At 39.1% G+C, this 12,101-nt stretch overlaps 1 protein-coding gene across 3 annotated transcripts in view; it reads right to left on the minus strand.

Moving 5' to 3' along the window:
- Positions 1-12,101, minus strand: part of LOC150086503 (multiple PDZ domain protein-like) — a 431,516-nt gene that overhangs the window by 56,980 nt on the left and 362,435 nt on the right. For all 3 annotated transcript variants that reach the window (XR_016546894.1, XM_090372609.1, XM_090372607.1), the window contains exon 28: positions 8,046-8,147. Coding sequence is in view for 2 of the 3 variants with exons in the window: in XM_090372609.1 (XP_090228735.1) it covers positions 8,046-8,147 (102 nt within the window). In the remaining variant the exon portion in view is untranslated. The remainder of the gene's footprint in view (positions 1-8,045; positions 8,148-12,101) is intronic.

The raw sequence follows: 12,101 nt of genomic DNA on the forward strand, positions 1-12,101 counted from the left end.
CTCGGGAAGGTTTATTCAATCAGCACAATGCTCATGTGTGGGCTCACGACAACCCACACAGCGTACACCCCCATGCGGCACAACATCGCTTCGCAATAAATGTGTGGGCAGGTACGGTCAGTGACTGCTTAGTCAGCCCATACCTGTTACCATCCCACATGAACTCCGCTAAATATCGGATCTTTCTTGAACAAGTTCTACCAGGGTTACTTGACGATGTTCCAGCAAATGTGAGATACAACGTTTGGTTTCAACATGACGGGGCACCTGCCCATTATGGAAGGTGTGTTTGTGACCATTTGAACAGGCGTTTTGGGCGTCGATGGATTGGCCGCTCATCTGATTTATCGAGCCTTGATTTAGCATTAGCATTAGTAGAGACATTTGACGCAAGAAAGCAAGCTTATGCAGCATCAGCCAAAAAAATAAATAAATAAAAAAATAAAGTAAAATAAATAAATAAAAAATAACCACTTCCACTTCACGCCTCTGTTCGTTCGAAATACCTGTCCAGCTGAGCCTTAAACTTATTTAGGCTATCAACATCCAAGACAAGGGATGGACGTCTGTTCCACCTACCAACCACCCGCTGGCTAAAGGCAAATTTCCGCACGTCTACCTTACATCTGTCTTTCCTCAATTTGAATTTATGCCCTCTCAGGTGATTATTCTGAGCAAGAGGAAGAATCCCATCAGCATTGAGCATGCTCAAACCATTCAAAGCTTTGTACACCTCTATCAGATCACCTCGCTCGTGCCTAGTCTCCAGACACTGTAATTCGCAAAACTTAAGCCTTTCTTCGTAAGAGCACCCCTTTGTTCCATTCACTAATCCTGTTGCCCTTCTCTGTACTCATTCCAGCAGCTCTACATCCTTCTTGAAATGAGGCCTCCAGGCCTGTATACAGTACTCTAGGTGTGGCCTGACCATTGCCTTATACAAGGGAATGATCACCTCCTTATCCCTGCAAGAAAAATTCCTATATATCACTGACAATACACCATGAGCTACTGTTGCAGCCCGTCTGCACTGCTCAGAGAACTTCATATCTGCCTGCACAACCACCCCCAGGTCCCTTTCATTCTCTCCCACTGTCAGTGTAGCACCACAGAGTTGATACGTTGCTCTGGGGTTGCTGTTTCCCATATGTAGTACTTTACATTTGTCAATGTTAAACTTCATTTGCCACCTCTCAGCCCATCTGCTCAACCTTTCCAGATCCTGTTGCAGCAGCATAGTGTCAGTAGTGTCCTTGACAACCCTGCCAACCTTCGTATGGTCTGCAAACTTGGACATTAAGCTTGATATACCATCATCAATATCATTTATAAATACAGAAAACAATAAAGGACCCAATACTGAACCCTGAGGGACTCCACTAATAACATTAGTCCACGATGAGCAGTGTCCATTGATTACCACTCTCTGTCTTCTCCCCCTCAACCACCCCTTTATCCATAGCAGCAATTTGCCTCCAATGACACACTGCTCCAATTTGTGCAGCAGTCTTGCATGTGCAACAGTATCAAAAGCCTTTCTAAGATCCAAGTATATAATATCAAAGTTATTCCTTGCATCCAGTTCTTTTGTGACTGCATCATAGTATCCAATCAAATTGGTCAGGCAAGACTTCCCCTTAAAAAAACCATGCTGTGTCCGAGCTATAACTGAAGTCTTGTCTAGATGATCCTGCAGTGCTTCTTTAACCAGTGCCTCCATTAATTTTCCGGGAACAGAAGTTAAACTCACAGGTCTATAATTACTTGTGTCAGCCTTTGATCCTCCCTTGTGAATTGGGGTCACATTTGCACATCTCCAGTCCATGGGTACCTCCCCTGAGTCCAAGGAAGCTCTCATAATTATGGTTAAGGGTTTGCTTGCTTACTTTGCTGCCTCCTTTAATATAACTGGATAGATCCCATCCACTCCAGGTGCCTTTCTTGTGTTTATCTTCAACAATTTCTCCTCCACTTTACTCTCAGTTATTACAAGATTCTCTAGCTTACTGCTAGAGTTGAATACACCTCTGCCATTCCCCTCGCTGAATAACTCCTCATGTGTGAATGTTGATGCAAAATATTCATTTAGTTTGTTAGCTACCTGAGCAGGGTCATCAACAGTTGACCCATCGATATCAAGTGGAGCAATCTGATTCATCCCCTTCCTTCTAGAGTTTACATAAGTAAAGAACTCTTTGCTGTTTTTTTTCGCATCCCTTGCCAAGGATCTCTCATAATCTGCCTTCGCCTGCCTAACCTCCTTTGTAACTTGGTTAGAGATCAACTTGTATCTATCATAGGCTTCTGTGTCATGTGATAATTTGTATGTATCCCATGCATTTTTCTTCTGTGTCATGTGATAATTTGTATGTATCCCATGCATTTTTCTTCTGTGTCATGTGATAATTTGTATGTATCCCATGCATTTTTCTTCTCTGCCACATGCCTCATTAGTTCATCTGACATCCATTTAGGCCTAAACCTTGAACAATATTTCTTAGTTGGTATGGTTTGGTTTTTTTTTTTTTTTTTTTTTTTTTAGGAGCATTAGCAACTAAGGCCATATTGCTCCGGGATATGCGGTGGTTATTCCCTGAATGACCTTTCCGCATCCTCCGTATTTGGTGGTGACGGGCTCGAACCCCGGTCTAATCAAGAAGCGTGTGTTACGCACTGCTGCTCCTTCCCACCTGGCTACGGAGGCGCCTAGTTGGTATGTAAAGCCTAGTAGCTTCCAAGATAAGTTCTTTGAATGCTTCCCATTTTGAATTTGCTGTTGATAACATCATCAGTTGATCCCACTGTATAGAATGTAAATACTGTCTCAGTCCATCGTAGTCGCCTTTACGAAAGCAATACCCCTAATGGTAGTTACCTCTTTGAGTAACTCCCACTTCAGAACACTGTGATCACTGCCACATAGTGGTTCATTTATCTGCAGATTCTTAATGCATGAAGAATCACTACTGATAATCAAATCAAGAGTATTACTCCCTCTAGGTGCCTCCCGAACATGCTGATGTAGAAAACAATCATCCAATAAATCCACAAAAGCCTTGCTAGTGTGTGAGTGACCAGCCCCCAAATTCCAGTCAATATCTGGGAAATTAAAATCCCCCATTATAAGACTCTCTGATTTACTGGCCCACTATTTCTCTGTACAGTTTCTTATTATACTCATCAGAGTCATTAGGCCTATAGCACACTCCTACTCTCAATTTTGATCTCCCAATGCTTATGTCACACCAAACTGACTCGACACGGCACTGTCCAGCGATGTCGACTGGCTTCACTTCCTTGGATTTTATGTGTTTCTTAACTAATAGCATAACCCCTCCTCCCTTCCTATCCTGTCTATCCTTTCTGTAGATATTGTACTCCCCAAATTCCAGTTCTGCATTCCTTATATCTGTGTGGCACCACGTCTCTGAAATCCCAACAATATCTGCCTTTGATGTTTTGAGCAATACCTCAAATTCATCAAATTTATTTACTAAACTCCTGGCATTGGTGTACACACAAGTATACATGCACCTGCTCTTCCTCTTAGCCACCCTAACACAACCCAAGTGTTCACTTGTACCCCCATGATTCCCAGCAGTCTCTGAAATATCCTGCATCTTATTTTCCAGGCTGCTGCTCATTCCAATAGTGGCAGTGCAAGAATCACTTTCTCCTCTGCCAGTGGCTACTGTTAATCTCTTAGTCCTTGTATCCCCCCAATCTAGCAGTTTTCCGACCCACCTAACACTGCCTCGATAGCATCAGCAAACATTCTTGGACCCTTTCTATTTGAGTGTATCCCATCCCTGTAGAAGCAGTCTCTCCTGTTAACAAGTACAGACCAGGCTGAAAAAAATTCTACCCCTTGAGCCTTGTACAATCTTTCCAGGGCTGAATTGATCAACAGGGCTCTCATCATATACTCCCTCCTATCGTGTCTGGGCAGAATTGCAGACACTTTCAAATTCAACCCTAATTCATGGCTTTTTTTCATCAGTGACCTGTACTTGTTAAGTAATTCCGCCGGTCTACTACTCTTAATATCATTTGTGCCAACGTGTACAACTATATCACCTTTTGTGCCCTTAAAAGATGATATCCGCTCTACAACGTCATCAACCTTTGCCCCTGGCAGACATACCCTGGTCCTGTTCCACCTATCCTTTTTACAAAGCATATTTCCCGTTTCCCTGACAATAGAGTCACCAACAAGTACTAGTTCCTTTGGGACCAGCGCATTCTGCCTTGGGGGTACCGCTGTGTTGCGCGATGACGAAGTGCAAGCTTGATTTCTTTCTGTGGGGGGCCGTCAAATCTATTGTGTATGAATTGCTTGTGGAGATGGAAATGGATCTCGTGGCGAGACTCGTCTGCGTTGCTGCTACTGTCAAAGAAACTCCAGGTGTGTTTGACCATGTCCACCAATCCATACTGCGTTGGTGTCACGCATGCATCGCGTCTCATGGTGGAACCTTCGAGCATCTGTTGTAACATCATGAAATGCATCCATCTCGTACTCCATTGTTAATATTATGGCAAATAAATGTTTGCCACTAATTACTGTCTTGTGTCATTTCTGCTTCTTGTGCCTCTGCTACTACTTTCCCGTGACGTTTCCGGTTCCTATGCGATTCACATTCCTTTAGATGTTACCTACCTCCCCTAAACATTTGTACCAATATTTTTGAGACACACTGTATATACACACACACACACACACATATATATATATATATATACATATATACAGTTGAAGCTCTATATAACAGACACCCCATGGGAATGAGAAAAACAGTTATATCGGAAGGACGTTATATTGATTGTTCATAAAATCAGAAACATAAGTAAACGCTTGAAAATTTAATGTAATTCTACTAATACAATATAATATAATCTTATTTATAATATATACTACAGTATTAAACAAGAAAATTATGATTGTAAATTTTGCATAGATTGTATTGTAAGGTTACAATAAAACCATAAATTTCACTACACAGGGTATATACCTATCAAGACCTAACAAGAGAATTGTTTCATACATTAAAATAATCTGTAAAATCACACTGTTTCAATGGCAGAGTATGTTTTAAAAAAGAATTACAAAAGCAAGATAGCAGTCATTTCACTTTCATAGTTAGGCTGTGCTTGAAAAAAATGGCACACAAGATCTAATCCTTGATGAGCATCTTTCCCTGAAACTTCTTGTTTAACCACAGTAGGTTCTTAATCTTTATCATTACAAATTTCAGAAGATTCCATTATATCTGAAATGAGTTTCTTTTCATTCATGCAAATCCTGGAACATTCAATGTTTGCATCCACTTCTGCATAATCTTTGAAGCACTCCTTAACTTGAGAACAAGTTAAGGAGATGACATACATACTCAAATATTTCTTCCCTATTATTGGACTGTTCTTCGCAATTAATAGAGGAAAAAAGTATGTGAAACTTCATTTTTGCATCATTAAAGGCGGTAAATCCAGCATATCTGACGCAGCTGGCAATCACTTTTTCATCAACTTCATCCCAAGTTGAACACACAAATACATTGCCTGTAGAATGTCAATTTTGCATTCAAGATTTAGCACAATTTTGTTCAATAGCATTCTTCGGTAATTTTTCTAATAACACTGGATTACCCTTTGATCAAGTGGCTAAAAAACTGCCATCATATTTGGTGGTAGTTGATTGCACGTAGGTCTTTTACTTGACAATGAGGGGTGCAGTTATCAACAAATAGCAAAACTTTTCTATTCGTCTCATTCATCCTGATTCATTTAAAATGATTAAAAAAGGGAGCTTCTCTGTGCCAGACATTTGCTGCTATAATGGTAATCCGTTGTTTGGACCTTTTTTTCCCCGCCACTACATTTCTCACCTTTAAATGCTTTATCTGGTAGCAATTTAAAAAAAGAGCCCAGTTTTATCAGCATTGACGATGTCATTGTGGTCGTATGTCAGCAAAACATTTTTTAAATGATTTTCCTTCCATTCCTTTGTAGCGTCAATGTCCATGGCTGCACTTCCACCACACATTTTTTTGAAAGACAGGCCATGATGAGTCTTAAATTTCTGGAACCATCCATCTGAACTTTTAAATTCTTCAATATCCATTCGATGTGCAAATGCTTCAGCGTTAGCTTTTAAAAAATTACCATCTACGGGAATGTTTTTTGCACGCATCATCATTAACCACTCCAAAAATACCTTTTCAAGATCTGGATACTTCACCTTTTGTGCTTGAATCCTACCCTGATTGAAAGTTCAGATTTCTCTGAACTTTCAATCTTTTTTTGGATCTTTCAGAATAATGAACAGAGTACTCTTAGGAATGCCAAACTATTTGGCAATGTCAGTCTTAGAATTCACATCATTATCTACAGCTTGCAAAATGCTAATTTTATCTGTGATTGGCAAAACTATCTGATTTCTTGGAGCCATACCAATAAATATACAATCTAACTAATGAAATTAACTTCTAGTCTATGTTCATTTCATTACTACACTGTGAGAAAAGAGCATGGGAAATCTTAACAAATGATTTCTCAATATCAGGCTGCAAGCTTGTCAATTACTTCAATATATTTGGAGCTTTATCATTTTTAAATGCGAATATTGTAATAAAAAAGTAAAAATTCAGATTAAGAGGTGGAAATTTTTGGTTGTTATAGAGACATTAAAAAGAGGGTTACTATAAAGAGCTTTAACTGTATAATTTTTATTTAAAATAATATAAAATGTACTTTTAGAACATTAACAATTTTTAATTAATTAATAAATAAACGGCTTTTTGTATTAAGTAAAAATTAATGTAATAGTATGAGGTTAAATGAATTACAACTAATAGCATATAAATGATAGAACGAAATAATATATAAATAAATAAATGATCATAAACCAAAGTACATATTATCTTATCAAGAAGCCACAACATGACCATGGTTTATGGAAGAACAAAGTATTTCAATTAGCCAGACAGTTTAGTGCAAGTTTGGCAAAGTTTTTGCAAAATTATTTTATTTTGAATTTGATAACATTTTCTATTTTAAATTTTGTGCATTTAAACTTAATGACAGTGGCCTATGCTAGCTCAGTTGGTTAGAACATTATGCTAATAATGCAAAGGTTGTGGGCTCGATCCCCATATGGGCCAATTTTACTCTGGCTATTTAGAGGCTACTGCCATTCAGTTCAGATGCAAGAAATCGAAAATAGAAAATGTTACCAAATTCAAAATAAAATAATTTCGCAAAATATTTTGCTGAACTTGCACTAAATTTTCATGCTGGTCAAAATACTTTGTGCTTACATAAACCATGGTCATGTTGTGGCTTCTTGATTAGATAATGTGTACCTTGGTTTATGATCATTTATTTATTTATATATTCTTTCTTTCTTTCTATCTATCTTTTCTATGCTATTAGTTAATTCATTTAACCTCGTACTATTACATACATTTTTACTTAATACAAAAAGTCTATTTATTAATTATGAATTTATGAAATTGGGAAAACAAAAGTACAGCTGACACATGGGACAGTTTTAAAATCTGTTCATGCACTAAAAGTGTATTTTATATTATTATATTACCTCCTCTCAACTATAGCTGCTTAGTGCTCATTGGATATTTTCAAAACTGTCCCATGTGTCAGCTGTACTTTTGTTTTCCCGATTTCATAAAAAAGCCCTCCTACGTCTTTGTCCACCTCACCCCATGGTTCTTTACACTGAGGCAGGTGCACTGATGTCTCACTGCACTGAAACCGTAACTTTTCACCATTCTGAACCCATAAATTCTAAAAAATTTTATACCACTACAGTGGCTAAAACAGTAACAGTAATTGTGATGCCTGGGTACAGACACTTTGTACCCAGGCATCACATTTTATTTGGTTAGCTAAAATTTGATTGTTAGACTGTATCAGATTCTAAATAAATAAATATATTCTAAACCCTACACAGGTAAAACAATTATTTCAAGAGAAAATTAAATGCTGAAAATAAGCAAATTATAAGACATCAGAGACAACAGACATACTTGCTCAGCAGGACTCTCTTCCTGGACATCAGAAATAAACACTCCATGTCCAATCTCTGTATGTTTTCCTTCCATGATCATGACTCCAAGACCATGATTTCCCTTTATATATATTTAAAAAATATATATGTTATTGAAAATTACCACAATGAAAGTATGCAGTATATATAAAGATATTTCCTCATCTCCCTAAGGTTTTAAGAATTACGTATGTGAGCAGTTTTGGAGAGAGACATTTCAATGAATATTAAGCACTAACAGCTGAACTTTTATTTATATTTGTAAACATTTATGAAAGGGAAAGAAAATACCTAAGTGGTGTGTTTTGTATAATCATATTTACTGATGACCAAGATTTAATTATTGGCTATTATAAACAAGTGATAAAGGTACTGTTTCTAAAAGACCATCAGTAATGGAATGTTTGAAAACTTACATCTAAACAAGCTATGAAGTTTCAATTCTTCCCCCCCCCCAAGGCCATACCGATATTTGGTGATACTGAACCCTGCAGATGAATCTCTGCACCTTATGGTCCCCTGAAAGTTATGTTTTAAGGGGGCGAGAAGAATTCACTAAGCAACTTTTAGAATATTTTTCAAACTTACCAAAATGATACAATTTAATATCAGAAAAAATAACAACGATAAAAAAACCCACAAAACTGTCTTAAATCAAGGATTTTGATAAGAAGTTTATCAAGGAGCTTATGCCAGACGTGCCACATACTGGCAACACAGCACAAGGTGCCAATGTTGTTGACGAGCTGCCATTTTCCCTTATAATCACCACAGCAAGGGTATCAATTCTCAGCAAAACACACATTCTTTTTTGATTTCTAAATGACACTACCAGATACTACTGACTAAAGCTTGCTTTGCCTGCGGTTGCACTATTGATGAAGCTTACCACGTGAAAATGCTGAGAGCAAAGTGCCACACATCGTATCTGAGCATGGTTCTCAATACCTCCCTGTACCTGCAGATAATTTGTTTATAAATAACATAGTAACACAGTGTTTCTCAAACTATCTGTGGTGAAGGACCAGTTTTTTTTCATTTCCAATCCAACGTGGACCAGTACTTTTGTAAAATACAAATCTCGCAAGCTGGTAATGGATGAATTGTTGGGGACTGGGTTTGTTACTGGTCCGCAACCAATTTCCAATTCATTGCGGACTGGCACCAGTCTGCAGACCACACTTTGAGTAGCACTGTAGTAACAGACACAGAAATCATTGCTGAGATCACAAAATAAATTTATAAAATGCACTGTTTGCTTGATGTTTGCAGAGCAATTGGGTACGGGACATGATACTGCCAAGGGGGATGTCTTTGTGTGTGTGCACGATGCAAGGAGTGTATCGATATCAGGCAACAACTCGGCGTTCTTGTGGGCTTATATGAGAGCTTGAAGGACAGGGTGGATGCCCTCGAAGAAACTAAATTGAGGGGCCCATCAAGCTCTCAGCTGCCCACATCAACGCCAGAGCTTGCACTTGGGCATCGTGTGACACAGAGGCAACCCCCAAGGCAGAATGCGCTGGTCCCGAAGGAACTAGTAGTTGTTGGTGACTCTATTGTCAGGGAAACGGGGAACATGCTTTGTAAAAAAGATAAGTGGAACAGGACCAGGGTATGTCTGCCAGGGGCAAAGGTTGATGACGTTGTAGAGCGAATATCATCTTTTAAGGGCACAAAAGGTGATATAGTTGTACACGTTGGCACTAATAATATTAAGAGTAGGAGACCGGCAGAATTACTTAACAAGTACAGGTCACTGTTGAACAGAAGCCGAGAATTAGGGTTGAATTTGAAAGTGTCTGCAATTCTGCCCAGACACGATAGGAGGGAGAATATGATGAGAGCCTTGTCGATCAATTCGGCCCTGGAAAGATTGTACAAGGCTCAAGGGGTAGAATTTTTTTCAGCCTGGACTGTACTTGTTAACAGGAGAGATTGCTTCTACAGGGATGGGATACACTTAAATAGAAAGGGTGCAAGAATATTTGCTGATGCTATCGAGGCAGTGTTAGGTGGGTCAGAAAACTTGGGGGGAGACAAAGACCAACAGATTGACAGTAGCTACTGGCAGAGGTGAAAGAGATTCTTGCACTGTTTCTATTAGAATAAGCAGAAGCCTGAAAAACAAGATGCATGGTATTTCAGAGACTGCTGGGAGCCATTGCGGTACAAGTAAACACATGGGTTGTGTTAGGGTAGCTAAGAATAGAAACAGGTGCAGGTATACTTGCGTGTACCCCAATGCTAGGAGTTTAGTAAATAAATTTGATGAATTTGAGGTATTGCTCAAAACATCAAAGGCAGATATTGTTGGGATATCAGAGACGTGGTGTCACACAGATATAAGGGATGCAGAACTGCAATTTGGGGAGTACAACGTCTACAGAAAGGATAGACAGGATAGGAAGGGGGGAGGGGTTATGCTATTAGTTAAGAAACACATAAAAACCAAGGAAGTGAAGCCAGTCGACATCGCTGGACAGTGCAGTGTTGAGTCAGTTTGGTGTGACATAAGCATTGGGAGATCAAAATTGAGAGTAGGAGTGTGCTATAGGACTAATGATTCTGATGAGTATAATAAGGAACTGTACAGGGAAATAGAGTGGGCCAGTAGATCAGAGAGTCTTATAATGGGGGATTTTAATTTCCCAGATATTGACTGGAATTTGGGGGCTGGTTACTCACACACTAGCAGAGCTTTTGTGGATTTATTGGATGATTGTTTTCTACATCAGCATGTTCGGGAGGCAACTAGAGGGAGTAATACTCTTGATTTGATTATCAGCAGTGATTCTTCATGCATTAAGAATCTGCAGATAAATGAACCACTAGGTGGCAGTGATCACAGTGTGCTGAAGTGGGATTTACTCAAAGAGGTAACTACCATTAGGGGTAAAGGGAAGGGTTATTGCTTCCGTAAAGGCGACTACGATGGACTGAGACAGTATTTAAATTCTATACAGTGGGACCAACTGATGATGTTACCAACAGCAAATTCAAAATGGGAAGCATTCAAAGAACTTATCTTGGAAGCTGCTAGGCTTTACATACCAACTAAGAAACATTGTTCAAGGTTTAGGCCAAAATGGATGTCAGATGAACTAATGAGGCATATGGCAGAGAAGAAAAATGCATGGGATACTTACAAATTAACACATGACACAGAAGCCTATGATAGATACAAGTTGATATGCAACCAAGTTACAAAGGAGATTAGGCAGGCAAAGGCAGATTACGAGAAATCCTTGGCAAGGGATGCAAAGAAAAACAGCAAAGAGTTCTTTACTTATGTAAACTCTAGAAGGAAGGGGATGAATCAGATTGGTCCACTTGATATTGATGGTTCAACTGTTGATGATCCTGCTCAGGTAGCTAACAAACTAAATGAATATTTTGCATCGACATTCACACATGAGGAGTTATTCAGCAAGGGGAATGCCAGAGGTGTATTCAACTCTAGCAGTAAGCTACAGAATCTTGAAATAACTGGGAGTAAAGTGGAGGAGAAACTGTTGAAGATAAACACAAGAAAGGCACCCGGGGTGGATGGGATCTATCCAGTTATATTAAAGGAGGCAGCAAAGGAAGTAAGCAAACCCTTAGCCACATTATGAGAGCTTCCTTGGACTCAGGGGAGGTACCCATAGACTGGAAATGTGCAAATGTGACCCCAATTCACAAAGGAGGATCAAAGGCTGACACAAGTAATTATAGACCTGTGAGCTTAACTTCTCTTCCAGGAAACTTAATGGAGGCACTGGTTAAAGAAGCACTGCAGGATCATTTAGACAAGACTTCAGTTATAGCTCAGACACAACATGGTTTTGTTAAGGGGAAGTCTTGCCTGACCAACTTGATTGGATACTATGATGCAGTCACAAAAGAACTGGATGCAGGGAATAACTTTGATATTATATACTTGGATCTTAGAAAGGCTTTTGATACTGTTGCACATGGAAGACTGCTACACAAATTGGAGCAGTGTGACATTGGAGGCAAATTGCTGCTATGGATAAGGGGGTGGTTGAGGGGG

Source organism: Mastigoproctus giganteus, chromosome 4 (genome assembly GCF_048544385.1).
Source record: "Mastigoproctus giganteus isolate SK-2022 chromosome 4, ASM4854438v1, whole genome shotgun sequence".
In the NCBI taxonomy this organism is placed as follows: domain Eukaryota; kingdom Metazoa; phylum Arthropoda; class Arachnida; order Uropygi; family Thelyphonidae; genus Mastigoproctus; species Mastigoproctus giganteus.